Here is a 25,996-nt window from a genome sequence, read left to right as displayed (position 1 = left end):
GTAAAGTAAGTTCATAAAAATAAGAGTGATTACAGTGGTTTCCAAACAAATTACCAGATCTGAACACCGTGACGCCTGAACTTGGACTGACTAAAAAACTCTACTGTTGGAGATTCCAGGTAGGAATATTAACAAAAGCATTCTGTGTCAAGCAGAACTTACATTCTGTAGCAAAGCCGCTTAGTTTTTGCAGATGTCCAGCAGAACAGAGTGGAAACTTGGTAGCAACTTCTTAGTAATTTTACCTCACTCTCTAATGAGTTTTTCGTTTGTTAAGTGTGAATGTGGACATTTTAATTTGCACTGGAAACCTCTCCTCCCCAAAGTTATTACTTTTCATACCAAACATAACGTGTTTTAGTTTATGCTGCTCCCCATGTTTTCAACTGCTGTAGATCCATAGCAGACTGCAGAAATTTTCCAGGATATAGCCAGAAACTTGTCAAGAAAAAAACTGAAGGTTGGAAGCATTGAAGAGTCATTCCCAAGGGACTGTGGAGTTACCATAGTAAAGCAGTGTTTTTAGCAAAATGCTCAGCAACAAAAGAGGTAGCATCACTGATATTTGAACTGTAATTTTCCATTGTCAGTTGGGAATTGAATTTGGAAGGAACAGGGTATTTGTGACAATCTTTCAGGTATTTGTGACTATCTGTAAACTCTGGTAGATAGTTTAATGCTCTTCTATACATGATGAAATATATTTTATAAAAAGCTATGAAACAGCACCCTAAAGGCCACCAATACCGAAGAAGCAAGAGCTTCGCACAGAAAAAAATGCAGCTGCAAGTAGGATAGAAGCAACTGCTTTAAAACAAGAGCATCTTTTAGGTCAAGTTAACCATTCCAACTCCAAAATGGAAGATTAAACTAGAAAGAGCATAGGCAGAAACAACTTTGCCTGAAAACCCAGCAATGCACGGGAAGAGGAACAGGTCACACTGAGAAGTGATGCATCCTTTTATCTTTCATTGAATGGCAACATTCCTCAGCCTTACCAGAGAGAAGATGTGTGCTTAAGTACTCCATTGTAAATTTGAATTCCCTTTCTTTACTGTCATGTTGCCCATAGACAATTACCTAACAACCTGGCACTCAGGACAGTTGAGCTTCTGCTTCCAAGGACCCACTGTCTATGAAGGGAGAGTGAAGTAGTCTACAGTCAAGAGATCCAGACTTGGAAGGAATAATCACAGATTATTCTAGACATAGATCCCTAGAAATACATGCAATTCCCCAGTGGGATCCTATCAGAAAAGATCTGAATTTTGATGAGAAAATATTGATATTTGTATACACTACAGGAAATCCATTCGGTGTACCTGAGCAAAGACACCACGATTCTTTGAAAACACAGACATACAGACACACTTACTGTGTCTTGGGTAAAATCCTTTGAAACAAAAGGATGGAGAACCTCATATGCATGCTTACATCTAGGATAGTTCACAATGATTACTGATTTTAAATCACTTCAACAATTGACCCAACAAAACCACTTGAGCAAATTCCCAATCATACTTTAAACTGAGATGATTCCACCAGGTAGGGACAGACACTCAAATGAACAAGTGTCAAATTTTAGAGATGAATTGAAGAGAGCCTGGTAAATGAGCAGACCAGGAGGATTAATCACCACTTGTTCTTAAAAGACAGGCAGAAAGAAATCACTGCATACTCAAAAGATATTGGACTGAGGTATTTTTAAAGAACAGAAGATGAAGACATCTTGGCAAACCTGCTCCAAACCACTCATGATACTGCCTTCAGGCTTAAGGAGAGAGCTCCCATGAAAGAAATCATGCTCCTTCTTTACAGAATTTATTAGTAACAATCTTAAATCCCATGTCCTCTGCTAGGCAGATCAGTGACTAACAGGTAGTTCGCCTCGAGACCCTCTGTTTCCAGAGGCACTCAATGGCTAGCGGCAAAGCTTTAACAAAAAAACCAGACAGGACACGGTTCCGTAATTATTCATTGATTCTTTCATGTCATTCTTTGACTGCAAGGAACCATGTTTTTACTCTAAATTTGTAAAATGGGGTCCTGGTCCACAACCGCAGCTTCTAGACAAATAGTATCTATTCACAATATTAAAAACAGCTGCTGGAAAGGCATCATGCTGTGGCTTACAAAAGAAACTGTACAAATAAGATGGAACTAAATAAAAGAAATACGACATGGGGCAGGAATCACAGCCCCAATCAGACAATGCCAGGACTGGTTCTAGGAAAGGAGAACTTTATTTTAGCAGAACACTAATCAGACTACAGAAAGCATGGAAAAAACCAACAGTCCTCTAAAAAATACAACACTAAGGACAACACACCCACTCACAAAAGGGTGAAATTCTAACTCTCTGGAAATTGATGCCATTGACTTCACCATACCCATCTTCCAGCCTTTCCATGACTGAGAATGGTTCCAATGCAACCATTTCTGGGAACATGCATTCACTCAACAGGTTAAGAGGTACTTCCTGCAGAGCAGTACATAACAAAGAGCACAGACGACAGAGTTGATGTTTTCAAACTACTGAAGACAAGTGAAGGCTGAGCTTCCTAAAACTAGAGCCTTGATTTTCACCATACCAAGGGCAACACAGATAGTGTTAAGGACTGCAGACAATGCTGTATTATGTTCTCACTGTTCGCCTTAGCTTTAACTTTTTAATCAGCAGTGAGCCCTTAAGCAGAAGCCACTGATCTACAAGTAGTCCTACAAATGAGGGTAAGAATTTAGCTTTGCATAGGAAATTGGTTACTTGTACATACATACAGAGACATACATTGGCCTACGTATAAATATATCAACTCTGGTTCATGTATAATCCCACAGCTCTTAGACACAAACACATTTGAGGCTGCATGCTGGTGTTTACAGTCGAACCATCAGCTACATCGAAGCCCTCAGCTGAGGAACAGCAAGGAACTATGCCCGTAGAGCTCCCCGGTGCACTGAACTGGCATGGAAACTTCACATCACTTGAGTGTTTGCAGCCAAATCTCTTGGGTCACAGGTGATGTGAAAGAGAGGTTGAGCTCTTTGAGGATGCCTGGCTGTATGCAGTTGCAAAAAGGGATAAAAGCACAGCCTCTGCCATTTTGTTCATTGCCCTCTAGCAGAGGTAAGGACAATCTAGTGCTCACATTGCTTCTGAGAATCTCCTATCCAAATCAGCCAGATAACCTTTAATAACTGTAATTTAGAATTATGGTACAGCAGTTGTTTTCAGCCTGAGGTCCTGAGCAACTACAGACTACTTCTGTACAGTATCTGCAGAACACAGCTAGGGACTACTGGCCTATGACTGGAAAGACTTCTAGTTATTACATGGGGGTTTCTTGCTTCCACTGGAAAATATCTAGTTCTGGAAATCAAGCAGAGTTTGAAACCACCCAACTACAAATGAATGCCAAATTATATCACATAAGACGTAACTTTTCTCATGGACTTTATCTTCCTTGCTCTACGTGCATTCCTATAGTTGGTTTCCCTAAATACCCTTAGGTATCCTGCCCAGTATTGAAACCCCAACTGCTGAACAGGTCAAGATAATACTGTGCAACAAATATGACAGAAAAGTTTGATTATCTGCTATTTAAATGGTCTAATATGGGCCTGGCAGCTTGTGTCAGATCATTTTAGCCATTTAAATAGTAGATAGTCAAACAGTTCATGGTAACTTTGTATCTACCCTCCACAGGGCTTATACCTACCCAAATAATTTCACGTATGTTATTTGAACTCAGTGGCATATTCCATGATATATATTTCTCTCTTTGAATTACAAATGATTTGATTATAAAAGGGGAAAAGCACAGTTTGGGTTTAAAAGACAAAGAATGTGAAAAAGATAGTAAGAAAAACAGTTTCTCAACTGCAGGAAGAGGGGTTTTAGGAACGAGAGTATGAAAGTCACCAAAGAATCGCACAGATAAAACACCACAAAATGTCCATAGCCAGCTTCTTCTGGTGAGAAATGCCAATTCTCCAAAATCAGTGCAGTTGATATAACAAGCGTCACAGAATACAACAAATACAGAAGGACAAGGAAGACATAAGTCAAAGAAAGGCCACCATGGAGCTGGGAAACAGGTGGGACAGGAGCTGTGGAGTGACCACACAACAGGATACACAACATGAAAGGAAAGTTACATGAGTGGAGAATGCAGTTCCAGAATGGAGGATTTTACAGACAGAACATGGGACTTGAGCCTGACTCACTATATGGAGAGTAAGCGTAAACCTATCTCCCCAAAAAAGATAGGGAACAAAGGTTAAAGAAATCCAGGATGAACTATGCATCAGACTAGACATCGCACATCTTAGGTTTTGTCCAAAACGGAGTCTGGGAAAACAGCATTCAATTTCTCCTGATCATCTTGTTTTCCCTTGTAAATGAGAGAAAAAGAAGTATCTGGCCGTTCACCAGCTGCCCTCCACCCTCATGTCCAATGACTACATTTCCTGTTACACTGTAAATGCTATGGAAGGGTGAGCCTGGTGACATTTTTGGCAGGAAAAAGTATTTAAAAATTTTATTTACTGCCAGTTAGTACCGAGTAGTAGGTTTTTGTGCAATTACTGACTTTGAAGACAGGGAAGATATCTTAGGATAGTCCCAAAGACTTGTGATACCTGTGGTCCCCCTCATGGGTGACCCCATGCTGTTGCACTAAAGGGGCACCTTCCTGACTGCAGCTATTCTGAGACCTGGAGATCCAGGGACTCTAAGCTGCAGGTATCAGCCTGGAGTCCAAAAGACCTTTGGGGCAGAGGTTGGTGCAGCACAATCCAGAAGCACCTTCCTCCCCACCAGCCAACCCTCAGTGCTCATTGACCAGGCTGGGAAAGCATCCTTAGTGGTTGGCCACCTTCACTGCCTTCCCCAGGGCAAATCTCATTATATGTCTAAAACCAAGCTGACAATCACGCTCCATTATCTGAAACTTCAGATCTGGAGAGTTTTCACCTTTCTGTAAACCTTCAATGAAATCCTTCAACAGAGTGGAAGCGGTGCAAAAATTAGCTGCACCATAAAAAATGAAGAATTTAAAAATATTTTCAATGTGCAGATTCTTTGCCAAAAGGACAGTAAAGAGCCCACCATGAATACATTACAGAAATGTTTGCTCATTTCTAAATTTCCTGGAGTTTGCTTAATGTCAGCAGTCCAATTTAACAGCAGAATGTAAAACCTTGTGACAGCTATTGAACCCCCGACCCCGATAGGCAGTTACCAGCTTTGCCGGGACTGGTTTTGAAATCATTCAGTCCGTTAGTCTGCATCTTGTTACAGTCACTGCAACTGATGCAATACTATGAACCTCTTTTTCCCTGTACATTTTTAACTCTCTCGTGCCAGCAATTATTTCACTCTTACAAGAATATAAACAAGAGCTGTTCTGCTTCTTGAGGAACACTCGGGGAACAAGGCTGCACCTAGCTTTTGTTTGAACAAGTAAATATAAAGGAGAACAAGAAGACAGTTTTTATCTGAAACATGTTTTCACATCCTTGGAACAGTGAGGCAGCAAGAAAGGGACTGAAAAACAGCCTGCCATTTCCTTTCCTCCCTGTATTTTGGGCTGCTTTTGACCCAGCGTGTGTGCGCATGCACACTCACTCGCTTGGTCTGCTCCTTTAGACCGTGACTTCATTATAAAATTCAATTCATCTGTTCAAAGCAATGACTGAAACACTGTCTATAAAATTATGGCATTTTTCCACTTTAAAAAAAAATAATAAATTAACACTTCTTCTTTTAAAAGTTATTTTTAAACCTAGCTGGCCTGGAGCCAATTTTAGTCATAACTGAAGTGGATTCTTCTTTTCCTAGAATTCAATGCCTTCCTTTTCTAAAATATATTAGTTTAAAAAAAAAAAAAAAGGGGAAGTAAACCCATAAATGCACAGTTTACACTTCTGTCTATGGCGTTCTACCCTCTGACGTATCAGTACAGTATACTTTTCAACTTACTACTATGCAACAAACCCCGATGAGTCTTTACTTTTTCTAGTTTAGGAACTTAACTCAAACACAGACTTTAGCAATCCCAGAGCAGAACACTTACGTTTAGTTTGAATCTGACTGGGGCACTCATAGAGCATCACCACAGTCAGTAACTGGCTGAGTCAAAGTTTATGTCTGGGAGATAACTGAAGACCCTTCAGAAGCATGGCCAAATTTGAAAAAGAGCATCAGAGCCTTATTACAATCCAGAGATACACATGGCTTCTGGCACTATATCTGCATTTACATGTCAATAGCCAAGCATGAAATAGATGAACTGAGAGAGCTGTTGTCATATATGTAGGTAGAGTGAGTATCCTGACTTCACTAAGTTCCCATTTTCCAGGACTGTCTCTCTCAAGAGACAGTAGGACATCTGGTCCATCTGGTCTTCTTAATGGAGTAGCTGATCTGGAATCTGAGTTTAGTAAAACTAACCCCAGTCAAAAAAAAAAAAAAAAAAAAAAAAAGACAGACTTGAATCTAAGCAATTAATATGTCACCAGGAAGTATTTTAAGGAATAACATGCAAACTGACCTGGCAGGGAGAGTATTTTCCTTCTCCTTTCAAGGGAAACCTTTTTTTTTTCTTGAGAAAAAATTCAAACTGAATTATACTAATTGGCTTTATATTCAGCAAATGTTCACATGTGCAGTATTATCCACACTGTGACAACTCCATTAACTGAGATGCAAATATGCTATTTATATACTTAGTTATACACACTTTGTAAAGGGTATCAGCAAGAACAGTAGTGCAAAATAAGTAAAAGATCAGAACTTTGTAGTCCCTTTATCCACAAAAAGAAATTTAATCAAATTTGTATTTTCCAAGTTGAATTTTCTCAGGTCTGATCTCAGCATTAAAATGTTTGATTCTTCAAATTAAGCAGAAATTATTGGCTAACTCAGGACTTAAGAAGGACAAAGGAAAGGTCTTTATATTAAAAAGTGTCACTTTGCTTTTTTGGGGTTTTTTTTATTGTTGTTTTACTACTCGAGTGCCTAAGGATTTGGAATCAAAATTTAATAAGGCCACAACATCTATCTAATCTTTTAACAATGTTAGAAGCACAATGAAGATGGACTTCATGAGAATATCATAGGTTTTGCTGTTGTTGTTTTCAAACAACAAGCTCTGCCAGGCTGTTTTGGGGGGATTTTTTTTTGTTTTTTAAATGAGGCTGATGAAAATGCACAGCTCCTGTGTCTTCAGTACCTGGACTGAAGCTGTAAGACTCTGCAGAACTCTGCACAATGCTCCACTCTTCCTGCCTCTGTGCATGGCTGCTGAGTGGAGTTCAGTTTTAATATTAGTAAGATGGAGCTTGCCAACATGTGCTTGTTGAATGAAGTAGGTCTCCATTACCTCATTCTACACGACCCTTTTACAGATTTTATCCAACTAAGCTTTTGAAGATATATTTATCTTTAACCATGTGAGAAATCTCACTTACGTTAATGATTGTGCAACAATAAAAATTAAAAATAAAAATGATTAGTAGTCTGCTGACGATTACAAACCCTCTTCCCTTCCCCCTTTTTTTTGTTAGAAACTCATTACTCCAATATTTATTTTTATTTTTGTAAATCTAAGAGTGTAAAGCTAAAGGCAGAGGTATAAAAGCAGTCACAATCTGAATGGGTGGGTGTGGGATCTTTACGTATGTACATATGACACGATCCACAGAATGAATGCCACACCAGGCAGCACTAGTAGGAGTGTTACAGCTCTGCTAGCTACCCAGTAAATCTGTACCAGGACAGTAAGGAAGGATTATGCAGTTTAGCAGCATAAAGCTGCGCAAGAAGCTTTGAGAAATCATCATCCTACTCAGTCTGCCATTCCTCTCTTCCCCTGACCCCTTCTCAAAAACTCTTGTCACCTCTCAGGTTTACCCATTTCATTTTCCACGTCACTAGGTGCAGAAATCTCAAGATGTTTGTGGGGTTTGAGCCCCTTCAGGCAGCTGCAGGTTAATTCTATCTGTCTAATTGGGACAATATAACCTCCAGAATCCAGTATGAAAGACCTGTGTGAAAGAGAAGGGGGGACACAGATGAGGATACAAGAATTCTTACAAGGAACTGGGTCCAAGAGAAAGATCAGGATGGTTTTCTAGAGGTTTCTTTTGGAGTTACCTTCTGGCTGACAGCCCAGGCCAGATGGAGATCATTTCTGAACCTGCAGCAAGACTTGCCCTTTGCTCAGAGTGAAAGGAGAGCTAACAGCTCCACTAATCCTCACATATCACAGATTTCTCCTATACTTGCTTATAGCTATCCTGCCTTACACTAGCAACTAACTCTATTTCAGATGCTACTGGTCCTGACGTCCCTGGGGTGCCCCCATAGCTCATGTCTCTGGAGAACAGAGCTGGTCCATGCACCTCCTGATCTCCAGACTCTCTGCCGGCCCCAAGAGCTCTAGATAGATAGGTGCCCCACCTATCCGCATTTCCCTTGACAGAGCATCTACAGTCTAACCTCTCTCCTCTGAATATCACATCAGCATCACTGCAGCAGCAAAGCCTTAAGTCAGCATATCGTAAAGAAACATTATAAACATTACTTTCATATTTTAGTGTACACAGTTAACATTTACATTTCACACCATCTCCTATGTAAGGTCTCTCTCTCCATGCCATCAATACACCGCTTCTCTTAACCCTTCCCCACCCAACGCTAAGAGCCCCTTTTCCCAGGCAGGACAACAAAACAGAAGATTTTGGTGCTTCTGAGCCCAGCTACCATGGAAACAGAAGCAGTCAAAAACTGGTTAAAAATACAAAATTAAAAGCAGAAAAAATTCCCCAACCTTCAGAACATTAAACCCCCACCTGGGTCTTTCCCAAATACCCCAGAAATGCTTCAAGCTCACAATGAGATGCTGCCAGGCAACATTTCAGGGGCTAATTTCAACATTTGCTATGAAGCATCTTTTGATGCTCCAGATATATCGTCCTAAGGGTTAATATACCAAAACAGGAAAGGGGGGGGAAAAAGAAAAGGACAAAAGCTGTGCAACTTCTTTCCGTGGTATGACACGCTCTCTCTGCATCATATTCCAAAGTGTGAGATGTGCAATTTCCATTCTAAAGCTCAGTAAAAATGGCATTAAAAAGTACTAACCCTGGGAACTGCTTATTAGTTTATCAGATCAACATCAGCAAAACTGTCTTTTTATGTGCTGCTTAGTTTCAAAAAAACCTACCATGCATATTTCAGTTCTCCCTCTCCACACCCCACACCCTTCTGCTGCTGTCCAGCTGGAACACATCAAGGGTCTAGAAGCCAAGTCAAATGTTGACCCCACCCTCCTCCATCCATTTTAAGGCACCTTCAAAGCCAGTACACTGATCTAGTTCAGCTTAGCCAACAACGCCAGCAAATCTGTTATTTAAGACTTTAGTGCTGGGTTTTTATAACTGCCCATTAATACAAGCTTTGATGTATGGTCAAAAAATCCAGCTGTAATGAGTTTCATCAGACTGTAGTAACCTTTCCTCAGAAGGTCTTTATTACTATACCTTCATAATCTTTGGTCCCAATACTGTTTTATAGTATCATTCTTACTGAACCAACTTAAAAAACAACACTCAGCAATGCTTAACACATCTCCTTCCCCAAAATTAAAACAAAGAGCTGTTAAAAGTTTTCTAGAAGACACTTTTGCACCCACGTTTGTAATAGGAATTTGCTGTTAAGAGTATGCAGGCAATAGCGTAGTGCGAACCAAAAGAGAAACCAATTTTCCTGACAAAACCCTTAAGACAAGATATAAAAGGATTTTGTAAAATGACAAAGAACTTACTCTGTTGTTCCCCTTTGCAGGATGCAGCAGGGAGGAAAGAGGGGGAAAAAAGAAATATTAGTTATGTTTATTTTACATGTATTCAGTCTAACTTGTACAGTTCTGGAAACAGCTCAAACCAAATGAGGAACTGACTCAAAGAACATTCACTGAATCCTTTAGTTAGACAGTTTCCAGGGGAGCGTAGGACACTTGCAAAGGATTTAAAATGTTAAGTTGTAAACTCATGCTGCTTTTTTCAAAATTTCCTCTCTACTAAAACGTTCTGATCCCACTTTTGCTTCTTCCAGTGTAAATCAGGAGGAGCTCCAGGGAAGTCGGTGAACACTAGCACAAGGGAGAAGAAAATGATGCCTGAAATGATCTAGGGATGGGATGGAAGCCAGAGGGATTTTTGTGCGTTGGTAATACTGAACTTCCAGTACGCAAAGCAACCCACTAAACATGTCTGCTTACCCTTGCATGACAGCCACTCCCTACGACTTGCCAATGAACGGAAAGTTTCACGATCCAATGCTTTTTAAAAAGCAAATATTGAACTTTTAGATTAGTAATAAAAATAAGGAGGAGATGGCATTAGGGGAGAGGGGAAAAGGAATGGATGGTGCTAGCAAGGTAAAGTGTGCAAAGCGAGTTACGACAAACATCTGTGCTATTATTTTTTTTTAATTGTGAGTTTTGCCATAAGCTGGCATGAACAGTGTATATTATACAGTGGGAAGTCAGCCAAAATAAACAGCAGCCTACAGTTGAGAAATACAGTCTGGAAAGGTTAGTCACAAAGTTGTAGTCATTTTTTAAAAACGGAGGTTCTTGGATGCGTCAGTCCAGAAACCCAGCAGTAAAGTCAGCTGGTAAATGGATATCCCGTTTCAAAGTGAATTGGCCACAGTGTGATTTATATCAAGCAAGTTGACTTGCATATGGGTTGGAAAAATAAAAACACTGATTCATTGCTACCCGGGTGGCTGTCAAAGCCCATGTCCTGACAAAAGCAAATCTCCTGGGCGAAGGAGGTGACTTGACAAACTGCAAAAGAATTTGGGGGCTTATAGAGCAATATTAAGGGGTGCTTAAAGATAGTTAACAAGGGAGTGAATGTATGAAAGTGAGCGTGCATCCCCATGTACAGGGGGCCAGGGAAGGCAGGCAAAATGAAGGGAAATGGAGGAATGGGGTGATATCTGGCCTTTAATTTTTAATATATTAATGAGATTTGTTTAGGCAAAAAGAAAAATTAAAAATCAACAACATTGGACTTAGTTTACAGGATTAAATTAGTAATAAAGGCTTCATATTAGTGGCAGTAAGTACTGAGCCCCATTACCGCTATAGTCACACAATTTTTAGTAGCACTATTAAAAAAAAAAAAAACCAAACAGAAAAATTAATATTCTTAGTTGAGAAATTTGCCCCTAGTGAGAACTGAGAACAAATCTCTTTAATTCAGTGACAAATTCCTACTTTTCTTGCCACTGCAGAAGCAACCCAGGTAGGGGCAAGTGCGTTGGGTTTCACATCAGTGTCCTTGTACACGAGCAGCAGAACTGTTAATGAAAGCACACAGCTTGGCTTTCAAATTCCAGGCTGCACACACTGCTCTGGCAGTTACAGAAAGCAGGCCAGCTTCACCACTGCAATGCTCCAGGTTTACAGCACTATTAATCTATTTTTCATTTCTAAGCAGCAATTTTTTCTACTTCTGGTGCCAAAGCCTTGGATACTCAAAGTTACCAGCTGTGCCTCACACATGAAAAAGAGTGAGAAGGTCAGTCTGGGAAGGGGCTAGGGTACCTCTTTGCCTTTTTAACTCCAGGATTGCAAAGCTGTCGGGAAGCACTGAAGTAAACGCAAGTTTCCGCCATTTCCTGGCAGTTCCTCTTACATAAAAACACAGTTTCTAAAATCTTCGAAGGAGAATAAAAGACTGGGGGTGGGGGTTGTTGCTAAACCCATTTTATATTGTCAGAGGAAGGTGTGAAACTGAAGAGTATGCACAGGATTTTAATCAAACGCTGCTAATTTTTGTTTAAGTTCTACTGGAGCTTCTAAGGTACTCTGGGCCTTGGAGCTTTTGCTTTGCAAAATTCAAAACTTTAACTGCACACTTGCAGTCCACATTTGAACCTCTAGCCCTGTGGGAACAAAATGCTTTGCAAGACTAGAGTAGCATCAAGCATCTTTCCTAAACAGCTTGATAGACTACTGGGTGAATTTCAAATTACAGGGGTTTGCTACAATAATATTCACTCTTTTTTTAATGTAAGGATAATTCCAGCTGAAAGAAAAACTGAATTTTGACTCCCTTCTACTTCTGTATTTCAAGGAAGTTTCTCATCTTCTATCTAAGACTCCTTTGACAGACCAACTTTAAACAAAAACAAGAGTTCTTTATAAACGTATTTTGCATACAAAATATTTTTAGGGGGAAGGGAGAGACAGGAAGAGAGAAAAGAAGTTTAGAAATCCAACTAGTCTGGCTTGTTTAAAGATAAAGTAACAGATATATGAATATGATAAACATGCCACGGAATACAAGATTAAGCCAGAGGCAGCAACAGGCTTTTTTGACATCATTATTAAAACCTGAGCAAGAAAAAAAAACCAAACACAACAATACCATAATTTGTTCCTAGTAATTAGGTAACTCCTCATAACTAATCCATGTAAAATGACTTCTGATGGTCTTAAGTGGGAACTGATCTACTGGGACAGGCAACATACAGAAGAGTCACCAATTTTATTTTTTTATTTTTTAAAAAAGGTAAAGTCTCAGATACCTGGTAGGTCTCCTGCTAAATTTGTATTTGAACTATTTAAAAAAAATCATCATTATCATCATCATCATCACTATTTATTCCTATAATAGTTGAACAATCCAGCACTTTAAGGATTCTCTGAATTATCTTTTGATGGTAGCCTTGAAACTTGGTATGAAGAGAGGAAATTGAGGGTTGTTTGCATAAATAGCAGGCAGAGAAGATGCAGACAGAATTACACTGGAAGCCATGGAGGTAACTCAATTATAAGGGAAATATGATGAGGAAGAGAAAGATGAAGATATGTAAGACAGCACAAGATCCTGGACCCAAGGGACCTGACTTTCCCATGGAAAACAAGCAGGAAGAAAAACAAATTCCATCAAAATCAAAGCATCATTTCTCAGAACAGATCATCTCCTGAAGGAATCTGGTAGACCAGCAGACTTACTGAAACTTTCAAAAACTGAAATGACAGGTATTTTTTCTAGTCACCCTTCTCTCTGGATACATCTCCTCAAATCTTCATTCGATATTAAAAACCAAAATAACAAAGTCGAAAAAACATGAAATGGTAGTTGGGCATATTCCGCTTCCTGACTTTCTGTCTTTTCTGTTAAATTAATAGAAGCTTTTTTACTGCATCCTGTTCAATTTGCTTCACATGGTGATTAGCTGAGTAAAACTGCCTTTGGGAAGGTTTAGCATGCGTTTCATACAAAAAAACACACAGTGAATCAGTAAAATAAATATACATGATTGCCTGGAATGCTTCTGTCAGTTCTGTAATACAGAGTTTGAGGGTATAAACTCTTCAAAGCACATCTTTACCTTAGAAGACATTAATAGAAACAATGAAGCTCAGGAAACCTGAGATTGCTCAATGCTTTTACTACACAGAACCAATGAATAACATTTTGGAAGGTTCAGTTTGTTTGGTCATTTGTTGTTGTTTGGGTTTTTTTTAATATTGAGGTTTGATGCATAAATTGATCTTAAAATATTTCATTATGAATATTTCAAAATTACCCCAGAAGAGTACAACAAAAAGGCCACTATTTCTTGAAATATCTGCAGACATTGCTTTTTTCCAGATTATATGATCATTTTTTCTCATTCAAACAGAGCAGCTACTGGAAAACTTAGTGAGCTGTATGACTTACTGAGGATTTATCAGGATAGACACCGGCTCGTAGCAGAGATGCCTTCCAGCTATCCACCTCCTCTTGAGAGTCACAGGCTAGCTCAAGGAAACGGTAATCCTTGTAAACATTCCTAGAACAAAGAGCATCACATTGTAAAACTAGCATTTTACTACTCTGCATCATGCACACAGCATTTTAAATTAAAAATCCTTTAGGATCAGAAATTACTTGATAATTGTTTTGGACAACAGAGTTTATGGGACAGGTGCTTGTTTAATAATAATTACCTGGAGTACTTAAAAATATCTTCGAATGCTACAGCACAGCCCTGGAAATAAAAATCATCTGAAAGCACCGTGAAACTACTTAAAATCAATTTTCCAGCTCTTGCCAAAATGGAGCACTTTTAGGAAAAAATGGCTGTGGTGATGCAGAGAACAAACACACAGATGACACACCAACAAAACCACGTCTTGTGACTGATTGGTGCTGTAACCAATAAATATCAAAATAATTAATGATTCAACTTTGTCCCTTGTTAAGTCTTTTCAATGCGTTTTTTATACCCTTTTTAGCTTTTAGACATCATCAGTAAAAGGAGAAAGAGAACAATGATAATCAGATATTTTAAATAAACAAAACAAACCTCTGATGTCTGCCATCATAGTAAGAAAATTGGGAGATGTTTAAATAACACCTCTTGCAGGTAATTCATATAATTAGATAAATATAGCAAATCACTTAATGGAAGAAAAGAAAAAGGAGGAAAAATACATAGGAAGGTGGTACTTGTAAATTCTCCAATAAATAGAACAGATTTTCCCCTTACGGTTTAGCCATTAGTTTCTGAATTCAAATTCTATATACAGACCAGATTGCTGTAAAATTGTCAGCCAACAGTCTTTTAAGAAAAGGCTACAAGCTTAGCCGACAAAGGTTAGGAAACCACATTTTGCTAGATCTTAACAGTTGCACAAGAATCAATCTTCCATCAGAAGACTGTTTTCTTTCCTTAGCAAGCTACGGAGAAGGGGGAGTAAGGGTGGAGGGAAAGGTGGATGAAAATGACTTAACTTTCAAAGGCAGCAACAACAATGGGTTCTTTGGTTTCATTATGCAGCTACAGAGGTCATTTCTACCCCATATTTTGAGAAAATCAATTTTAATATAGAACCAGGAAATAAAGCTATTATCATCACTGTCTGGACAAATTTCTTTAGCATTCAGGGACTTCACTGGTGGGATTTCACTGTCACACTGCCGAAATACAACTAACTGATGTAATTCCCACTCACGGAAGCACTACTTTAACCAACAATGTCACCAGACAGCTCCTAGCCCTGTTTTTTGTGGCAGTCTCAGGAAACAGATGGGTAGAAAAATTGTAATTGAACAGTAAATGTTCATGCTGGAACGTGAAGAAGGCGTGACACTTAATCATTAAATTATCAGCCATAAAACCACAGTATGGCAACCTGAGTATAGCCACCTCTGAATAGAGGGAAATCAGCAAATTTATGGATGGCATTCAAAACTGCAAAGAATAAAGGACATACTAGATTTCCTTATGTTGGTGACATAATTCTCACCAATTTCAATGGCTAAATCTGAGCAGCCCGGCAGACAGGCATGTTCAGCACTGGGCTTGTACTACTCCTTGCAAGCATCTGGATCAGAGATGCCACTGGAGCGTGCTTCAGTGACACTCAGGGCAGCACACCACTGTTTCCTTCCCAGAGAAACCAGCCCAAAAAGGGACAAAGAGACACCAAAGGGTCAGGGCCCATAGTTTAGGTAAAGCCACCGATAGTATGAACAACTGAAGGCTCTATGGGATTTTTTATTGATTAGAAATGTAAGATTAAACCTTTTTCCTCCCTGTACTAATCCTGCCTTAAGGCAAATAATAGCCTGGATGACCTCCTCAGATGCCATTATCTTGAACTGATGGCAAAACACCTGAATTTTATTCAATTTGCAATATTGTGGAACTCTGAGTCAACATTTACCAAACAATACAAAGAACTCAATAAAAATAAAGAGAGAAGCAAAATGAAATTGCCAGAGAAAAAAAAAAAACCAAACCTTGATTTATTATTTACTGAGATAAGTTTTTTGGCTAAGTTAACTATGCAGCTATAACTTTGAAGGAATAGGAAGCTGAAATGGTAAAAGGATACTCTCAGAAAAGAGGACTAAAAATAACAATAGAGCAAATAAAGGCTATAAAACATAGTGATAGGGAAGTTCCAAAAATACTTATCTGCAAAAGCAAAACAACATGACACCAGCCTGTGAAAACATTTTTTCAGGAATATCATGTTATATATTAAACTTCTTGGCATTTTGTGACTTGCTACATCAAGCGTAGCCGTATGAGAAGGGATTTTAGCCAACCACTTTGAACAGATGGGAGCTGGTATTCCTTCATTCCTTTCTCCGTATCAAGACTTTTCCTAGGTCTGGGGACACCTTATGGCCAAGCGACTGATGTTTCCAGCTCTCCGAGGCCCCTCTCACTGTAGCATTTGATGGCTCCACCATTTTGGTGTAGCTTATCTTCCCCCACCACCACAAAGGAACACAGGTTTAACCTTCACAGCATAAACGAGGAACTGAAGGATATACACACTGAGCCAGAACTCATAGGAAGCTTGCAGTAGGGTAGGTAAATGGATGCCTGCCTCCCAAATCACCTTCCTTCCTACTAGACTTCCTTTGCCTTCCTTTCTTCCAGAAAGGCTGTACAGGCACAGGAAAAAAAGCTGAAGTAGCTTCTGAAAAGCATGTGTCCTTTTTCTGTTACTGGTGGAATCTTACAAAAACACATTAACATGTTTTATTCATTAGGAATCCACTGGCATCTTCATGGAAAGCTGTAAAAACGTTCTAGAAAACAATTCAGATTTTCTGCTTGGTTCTCTCTTCCACTTCTTAAAATTGCTGAAGATATCAGCACAGAAACAGTTACTACTCAATCCTCACCTACTTACTCCATATAGAATATAGTGAGGTCATATTCTCATTGTCATCTCTATAGCAGCTAAATGGGATGTTATACATCAAAGAGAATGATATAATACAGGATACCAAGAAGTAAAAAAGATGAACTCTCAACAATACAAATCTTGTTGATATCCAGGCATCTTTAAATCTAAAGGACTGCAGAAACAAAACAGATACAAAAAATGGGAACATGTCTAGAAGTACAATCTGCGTGCAACATTTCCCTTGAATATTTAACCTTTTTTTCACTGAATTTCACTGAATTTTTTTAGAGTTGGAAGGGACCATATAGATCATCTAGTCCAACTCCCCTGCTGAAGTAGGATTGCTTAGAGAATGCTACTCAGGACTGCATCCAGGCGGGTCTTGAAAATCTCCAAAGAAGGGGACTCCACAACCTCCCTGGGCAGCCTGTTCCAGGGCTCTGTCACCCTCACCGTGAAGAAATTCTTCCTCATATTCGAGTGGAACCTCCTATGTTCCAACTTGTGCCCGTTGCCCGTTGTCCTGTCACTGGGAACCACTGAAAAGAGTCTGGCTCCCTCCTCCTTCAACCCACCCTTGAGATACTTATAGGCATTAATAAGGTCTCCCCTCAGCCTTCTCTTCTCCAGGCTAAAGAGTCCCAGCTCTCTTAGCCTTTCCTCATAAGGCAGATGCTCCAATCCCTTAATCATCTCTGTTGCCCTTCGCTGGACTCTTTCCAGTAGTTCCCTATCCCTCTTGAATTGGGGAGCCCAGAACTGGATGCAATACTCCAGTTGTGGCCTCACCAGTGCAGAGTAGAGGGGGAGAATGACTTCCCTTGACCTACTAGCCACACTCTTCCCTATGCAGCCCAGGATTCCGTTGGCCTTCCTGGCCACAAGAGCACATTGCTTGCTCATTGTCATTTTGCTGTCTACCAGGACCCCCAGATCTTTCTCTTCAGAGCTTGGCTCCAGCAGGTCCACGCCTAACCTGTATTGGTGCCTGACATTCTTCTTGCCCAGGTGTAGCACCTTACACTTTTCCCTGTTGAACCTCATGAGGTTGTTCCTTGCCCAGCTCTCCAGCCTGTCCAGGTCTCTCTGGATGGCAGCACGGCCCTCCGGGGTGTCAGCCACCCCACCCAACTTGGTATCATCAGCAAACTTGCTGAGGATACACTCTGTCCCCTCGTCCAGGTCACTGATGAATATGTTGAACAGGACTGGACCAAGTATTGACCCCTGGGGGACACCACTGGTTACAGGCCTCCAGCTTGAGCCTGTTCCATTAACCATTACCCTTTGGGTCCTGTCACATAGCCAGTTCTCAATCCACCTCGCTGTCCCCTCATCCAGCCCACACTTCCTTAGTTTTCCAATGAGGATGTTATGGGAGACAGTGTCAAAAGCCTTGCTGAAGTCAAGATAGATGATATCTGCTGCCCTCCCCTCATCCAGCCAACCAGTTATGGCATCATAGAAAGCTATTTAAATAGCTTTAGAAAATAGCATAGAAAGCTTTTTAAATGTGAACACATAAACAGGGAAGCTATGTGCAAAGCTATATGCATATACCACATCTACCTATGCTGCTCCCTCCTGTAAAGTCTCATCATTGTAAGTTAATATTCTGCATAGTACATGAAAATATATCCACAGCAGCATTGCTGGAAATTAATAAAATACTACCTTTTTTCCAGAGTGAAAAATACAAAAGGTTACTATTTGTTATCTGCAGGTTTTATTATACTCTAAAAAAATAAACAAACCTCAAGAACTGCACTCCAGAAAAACCACGACATGATTGCTTATGGAGATGAACAGACAATTGGACTAAAAGCGTAATTTCCAATTCTGGAATTCTGGCCTATTAACTGAAAGTCCAGCAAACACTCCACTGAAACTTCACTTACTCAACTTCACCTTACTATTGCCTTTGTTCTAGCATACTGGATTCCTTTCCCCTATATATTTCAGGGCCCAGTGTGAACTTTCTAATGCAGAAGTGACCTTTACATTGTCCTTAAATGTCCTTTAACCTCTCCCATCACAGAAGAATCTTAATATGAAAATGCAGGAATGGAGTAAGCTAATTGAAAGTGTACAAGAGGAAGAAGAGAAGTGCCAGATAAGTTTGAAGACTGAGCCCAGCTGTGAGTTACTGAGATTCCTGTCCCACTAGTCCTGAAGCCTGGCCTGTCAACATTGCATAGGGGAGGTTCAATTGCCTATAAGACAATCAATCTATACAATCCAGGACCAACCAATAACACACAACTGAAAATCACAAATAAAGAACTTTCTAGATACCTACAGCAGTTGCACATTGAAAGTTCTTGCTGTCTGAGCAGACTAAACTGCCAGGCCTCAAGATGTATAGCATCTCTCACAATTTCCTAAAAGTAAGATTGAATATTTATGTCCCACAAACCTGGAAAGATGCTAAGGGCAACCACTGTAGACACATTACAAAACCAGTTTATATACATGCATATATATTAATGCATACCCACATATTAACTGTATCATAAACAGCTTTTAGATTGAGTTGGATCTGGAACATTTCAGTAGACAAAGACGTACTGTACGTGCATGTAAATTTTCTTCACATAGAGAGAAAATACAAATGAAGATCAAATGAAGATGGATTTATTCTTGCCAATATGGGATGAGACAGAACAGCAACTACAGAGCAAGAATATAAGTGAAATTTTTAGAGCTGTGCCTATAAGACACTTTCATACTCCAAAGAACATAGAACCACATTTAACTTACGCAGCCGCATTGAAACAAGCAAAGCTACTCACAGACTGAAGGTAAAGGAATATCTTGTTTTAGAGGGATTTCAAACAACTGTGCTTATCATCTCAAATAATTTTTTGATAAACATCTGGTCTTTTTATTAGGATGCAAGCAGAATTAAAATGAACATTAAAAATCTAAAACCAAATGCAAATCAGCCCAATTTTCATACAAAACACAGAAGATGCAATTCTTAGATATTTCTTATTTGATTGAAATGGAAATCTTACAGAATATGAGTTTCATACATAATCACCTAAGATGAAAAAGGGAGAAAATAACAGAATCCAGATACTCCAAATATACATGCACAATCGAGAAAGATAACCTTGGATGAAACTCTACTGTACCTTCCCTTATTCAACCTGCAACTCCACTGTATACACTCTCCTTATTCAACCTTAGCCTTAGTCTACCATTTTAGACACCTGTAATTCCACAATGGCTTTTTTGCATGTATGCATGATTTTTCATATAAGCTTTCATAGAAGCTCTGGAAATTGTATATATTAAAGAAACAAAACTGACCATCTGCTCTAAATTAACAGCAATGACTAACATTTTCTATCAAGGCGTGCCATTTCAGTTGAGTCCAATGTGAATGTTAATTAAAATTAACTGCACGTCTCTGAAGATTTTTTTCTTAATATCCAGAAAAGCCAAAGAGTCAATGTCGGAGACATTGTCATGAAATAATAGCATTTAAGGATTTTAACACCTAACTTACGAACACGGTCTCCCAGAAGTATAGGGATCTTTTCTAGTTCACACACACAAATACACAATTTTAAGGTGAAAATGAAGAGAAGATATGCTGATTGGTATATAGCCAAACCTGGACAATGAAGTATCCAGACTCTTATGTGTAATCCAGAACAGAGATGCAGCCAAAACTAACATCACATAGGCCAAAATCGGCAGTGGTAACAGTAACTGGCACTAAAACATTCCATAGCTCCCTGGAGAAGAAGGTTTGACCAATTTCGTGGTGAGGGATAGAAGCCTGTTTTGGAACCTGCCTTGGGGCCACAGAGATGCAAAAGCTGCTCACAGCTGTCAGAGCCTCATCGCGCAAAGAGGGACCACATCTCCTGCTCCAGTCTTGTGCTTCTCTGGACAGGGCAGTGGGACCCAGACCTTGCTGGGTCACAGTGAGCAAGCAAGGTTAAGCTCTCCGGCAGGTTGAATCAAGTTTACCGGCCATGACTTAGCCCATGCTGACAACACCCATGTCTCTGGTAGGTGTCAGTAATGTTTCAGATCTCACACAATCACTTAGGGAATTTTCGTGAAGTCCAATGTATTGATCATCTTTAAGGTATGGGTTTGGCACTGCTGTTTCCTTTCCCTGAGAAACCCTTTTTGGTTTGTAATATCAGTCTTAAACCTCAATACCCGAACCACCTATCCACCATACTATGTTTTATTTATCATACAAAGAAATCTTGTCAATAATGACCAAAGGAAAAAAATTCAGAAAAATAATTTTTTTTTCTTTTTTTTTTAATGGAATGGACTTGACAGATAAAGGCTAGTTATTTCTTTGGTTTGTATATTTTTCCTATTCTTAAATATTGTACTCATTGGCATCTTATAAGTTTGTTTACAAATATTAGCAGCTTTTTTTCTACATTAAATTTGTGAGATTTTTTAGTTAAATAGATTCTCATTCTTCCATTTCTAACAGAGAGGGCTCTGAATAGCTTACAGTCCAGTTCTTCCTGGGGCTTAGCTTTCCGAGTAATTCAAAAACAGTAACTAAACATACATCTCATCTTAGGCTTTCTCCTTTAGCCTGGCTTCCATCCAAAACCTCCTCTGACCCGGTCTCCTTTCACTAGTTCCCTCTATTTTGGCTCTTACCCAATTTCCCTTATATATGGATAGCAGTTAACCAGTTGCTGTCCACAAGAAAAAATTCAGCACTTAAAGGTCTATTGCATTTGAGTCCCAGAGAAGGACTTGTGCTTCATCCCCTTCTAGAGCAACATTCAGACAACAACATGCACCCAAAATAAATACCGTCGTACCTTTCATTTAGTAGACATACCATACTTTCCTGGGTCCTCCTAGACAACAGTTTCTTGTGCAATATGATTCCTGAGTCAGAGTGCATGCAGGAGTCGGTAGCTAAAATTTATCATCTGGCATTCTATTTCCAGTTCTACTGTGTGCCCTCAAATCTTGCTTTTGATCACTCTCCTCTTGACATTCATCTGTTTCTCAGATTAAGAATCTGTTTCTACAATGAGCTTGCTCCAGACAGTCAGCTCTCATGCAGGGATGGTAGGTTCTGTCACACTGCTTCATGATTATTGAGGAGCATTTAGCTCTCAGGAACCTATTCTCGTGAAAGCAAACAAGAACAGTTCTGTGCTTTGTATTTGCCCCTCACATCCCCCTATCATACAGAACCACAGAGGTGAGGAAAGCAACGCCGTTATTCGGTTTCGTCTGGATCCTGATTGAGCAGGAAAGTAAAAGACAGGGAGACTTGGTGGGATCTTTCTCTGCAAGGAGAGGAGAATTTCACAGGCTGGTTCTCCATCTTTGGCTCCAAGGAAAGGAATGAGTCTGAAGAGGAACAAAGCTTCCTGCATAAGAAAGACTACTGATAAGAGACTCTCCACCAGGTAACTCTTCCTCATTGGACGGTTGCTACTCCCAGTATTGGACGGAAAGGCCTGAAAATTCACCAATTCAATAAACACTTCAGCCTACTACCATTATATAACCCCAAAAATCTTTACCTCGTAGAATCTCTTCTCCCACAAAAGAGAAAGAATTAATCTCTCCAGACTTGGAGAAGAGGTGAAAAGGGAGCTTTTTCTCTGCTTGTAGCAAAAGAAGAGAGTTTTTACTCATCATTCCTCCTTTATTTAAAAGAGAAGTAGTATTTAGATGAAGTTGCGATACAGTAATACAATTTATTGACCAATAAATCAGGAAAAAATGCAACTACTCTACTTCAAATGCAAAGGACTACTTTAGAATGACACAGAATCTAGTAGAAGTGCCATGTGGATCCTGTAGTTAACTGGGCAAGATCATGCGAAATAATGGCTGCTTGCCCTTCTTAATTAGGGAGAGGTGGGACCATTGCATAGATCCTAAAGGGAAACACATTTAAGATTACAGCTTGTTGTCCTACACTATAGTACTTAGCTAAAAGAAAAAGCACCAATCAGCAAATAATTTTTACAGGAAATACATGGGCAACAGGCAAAGTGTTTGCAATGAAATCCTAGAAGGAAAGTAAACTTCGTGGCATGGGCAGAATTTGTTTTGTTTGTTCTTGAACTCAGGCACAAGTCTCACACATTCATCAATGAGGACATCACAGGTTAATCTACTGTTTGTAAGCACAAGCACTGACAAAATCCTCTCTCCTCCGCTCTTAGCTCTGCTTAAGAAAGTCAATCAGCAGCTACCTCTATACAACTTCACATTATGTTCTACAGCAGTGCCACAAACATTAGCTTCTTTTCTACAGTATAATTATTTTCAAATACTTTTTACGTATTTGATCTCTTTTCCAGTCTAAAAGACTTGTCAGCAGTTTACTGTGGAGGAGAAAAAGATGGTCAACACTAAACAGCACTCATTTTCTTGACAGCTTTAGGTTTAGACACATACTGCTTGACCCTACAACTCAACTTCAGTACTCACTTCTGCTTAAAGGCAGACTCATGTAGACGGATACGGCCCAAAATGATACAGGAGTCAAAGGGCACTCACTCTAATATATACTTTGCTTTAATATCTACTGCTGCTAAATTAAGTAAACTGGAGGAGTCCAACTCCAAAGGTTTTCCACAATGTCTATAAATTAAGTAGATGGGCCCACTCAAAAACTTTAAATAAATTATTTACTTTGCTGAAAAGCAAAATTCACCTCCCCATTCTTTAAGTAATGCTATAGCTATTTCACACCAAGATTTTTTCCCTTTTTTTGCAGCCTTTAATTAGAAAGTATCGGGAAAATAATTTAATTATTTCACAATGCAGCCTTTTCCTAGGCATGCAATTGTGTTCATTTCATGAGAATTTATCTTCACTGTGAAATTAGTCGTCACAGTCTCCATTTACTATACATTACCAAGTCACATTTGATTCCTGTCAGAGAACTGTTGACTTCTGCAGTAAATCAAAATGACAGATACTGTTAGTTTCCTTCTGCATCTATCCCCAAGCCTCAGCTAACTCAAGATGGTTTTTCCTTCTATGCAGTGAAATGAGCATTTTCCTGGTAACTATATTTCAGAACTGGAAAGGTTTTCATAAATGGAAAAAATGCAATGCATAATCCAGGAAACTATTGAAATGTACAGTATCAGAAACATATGGCTGTAGCAAATACCTTTGCAGTGAGGGGCTGGGAATGAAAAAGAGAACAGGCTTATTAAAATTCTTCTCCTAAAGGGATTTTGCTTGAAAATTAAAATACTTTAATTGAACATTAAGAAAGTTTGCATAGTCAATGAAAAGAAATTGCTGCAGATTATGGAAAGAAAAAAAAAAAAGAGACACAGAATAATCTCCATGCTATCATAGAAGCTCGAACACATGATTTTGCCTTTGTTCTTTAATGATCTACATCTTAAACAGCAAAATGGTTCCATAACCAGAGCCCTTAGTGGGCAAACTCAGAAACAGAAAGATGATTTTTTTCTTAGTTCCTAGGGCTTTTTTTAATTAAAAATAACAAACAACTCCCCTCCTTCCCCCTTCTTCCCCCCCCCCCCCAAAAAAAAACAACAAAAAAACAACCAGCAAACAAAAAAGCCCAGCCAGAAATTAAGTTAATTTTCACATGAATTTTGAAAAGCAAGCCATACTCACACACTTATTTAGAAATCATAAATCAACACATTAGCATAAAGCAAAAAACCAACAAGACTCTTAATTTCAACAGATCTTTACCGATTCCCTGTTTCAGTGTCCCTAAGGATCTGGGATGGGGAACGTGGTCCCACATTGAGGGCTAGATCACTTTTCTTAAGCCCCAATATCCCTGCTTCTGCTGACACAATCTATGAATTTAGCAGACAGTGGAAAGTGATACTAAACTTGTTTTGACCAATTTGTGCCAGCAGGCAGATTTCTAAAAATATTAAAAATCAGCTGTTTTAGTTAGAGGAATTGGCGTTGTAATTAGAATTCAATAAATATTTCTTCAAGAACAAGCTATGTCTCCTTTTAAGCTGGGAGACTGTCTTCATAAACAGTCTCTTCCAAGGCAAAGTTATTTTGTCATCTTATCACTGTGCTGTCATGTCTTAACATGCCCATACAGATATAAGGATGTTTTTAGAGCAGCTTGCAGATGCTGGAGGGCCTACTCACAGCCCGAATGGGCACGGTTATTACAGACATGGCAAACATTTTAGACATCTGATTTTGAAATCCTTCCTGTCCAGCATGTGTGATTCAGTGAAAATGTGAACGTGCAGCTATATAACACCCAAATAAATACCAAACTTGCCAATGGAAATGCATGCTTTTCTTGGATTTTCACAGCAGTTCAGTGATTAATATTTAAGATGATGAAAATACTCAAATCAAAGGAGAAACAATGAGCTAAAATTAACAGATTTTTCATGGAAGGAACTTAATACAGCTGATATCAAGCCACTGGGACAAACCTATCTTTCTTGACTGTATGCATGCACTGTTGGGATGATTCACACATTAATTTCCAGCATCTGAAGATCATTTATGTTTTTAAAACATGAGAAGTTTTTCAAAGCTCTTTTCTGTGCTCCAGAAATGCAAGTGGTCAAGTGTTTGAAATCTTATTCCCAGCAAGTATGTATGCGACATACTTTCAAAGGGCATCTCCTGGCAGACAATGTCCACATGTAGCCTAGCTGAGATATCAGCAAACGTAGACAAAGCCTTCATGGGGTAGTTCAGAGCGAGACTCACATTGCGTCCTCATGTTTCTGGGGCCAGCAGAAACTTGACAGCCCAGAAATCCTGTGATTTGCTTTTGCTTTGCAGGAGGGAGGGGCATTCCTTGCTTCTGAAGGGACTATTTCTGGCCAGTTCAGGAGTAACAACAGCTGGGTCTGCGGGGAGCCACATCTAGCCCTCATCATCTTGAACAACATCTGAATGTATTGCCAAACTTTGGTGATGCAAGGGGGGAACAGGTGTGAAGGGACTTAGCGGAAGAGAAGGGGAAAACAAGGGCATCTATCTATGCTACCACTACAACTAATTTTACTTATTTTCCTGAAACAGAACTAACAGAAATTGCACCTTATCTGCTGAAAGACAATTCCACTGAGACTGCTGCAAATGCAACTCTCCTCTCCAGTCAAAAAAAAAAAATAAAAAAAATTTACAGTTCACTTGTATGTCTTTAAGTGTTGTCAGGTTTCCTTGACTTATTTGTGCACAGTAATCTGAATTGGCTATCCATCAGGAGTAGGCTTCCATAAAGTACCCACACGACTTAAATCAGAGGATGGAGTCTGAAA

At 39.3% G+C, this 25,996-nt stretch overlaps 1 protein-coding gene across 4 annotated transcripts in view; it reads right to left on the bottom strand.

Moving 5' to 3' along the window:
- DNM3 (dynamin 3) overlaps positions 1-25,996 on the bottom strand; it is a 173,916-nt gene that overhangs the window by 37,672 nt on the left and 110,248 nt on the right. For 2 of the 4 annotated variants that reach the window (XM_074152579.1, XM_074152580.1), the window contains one exon: positions 13,760-13,864. In XM_074152579.1, coding sequence (XP_074008680.1) covers positions 13,760-13,864 — 105 coding nt within the window. Of the gene's footprint in view, positions 1-13,752; positions 13,865-25,996 lie in introns of all 4 variants that reach the window. The other 2 variants (XM_074152581.1, XM_074152582.1) reach the window with 1 other exon arrangement.

The sequence above is a fragment of the Numenius arquata genome, chromosome 8 (assembly GCF_964106895.1).
Source record: "Numenius arquata chromosome 8, bNumArq3.hap1.1, whole genome shotgun sequence".
NCBI lineage: Eukaryota > Metazoa > Chordata > Aves > Charadriiformes > Scolopacidae > Numenius > Numenius arquata.
The sequence above is the reverse complement of the archived record's forward strand: the minus strand, read 5'-3'. Positions and strand labels throughout refer to the sequence as shown.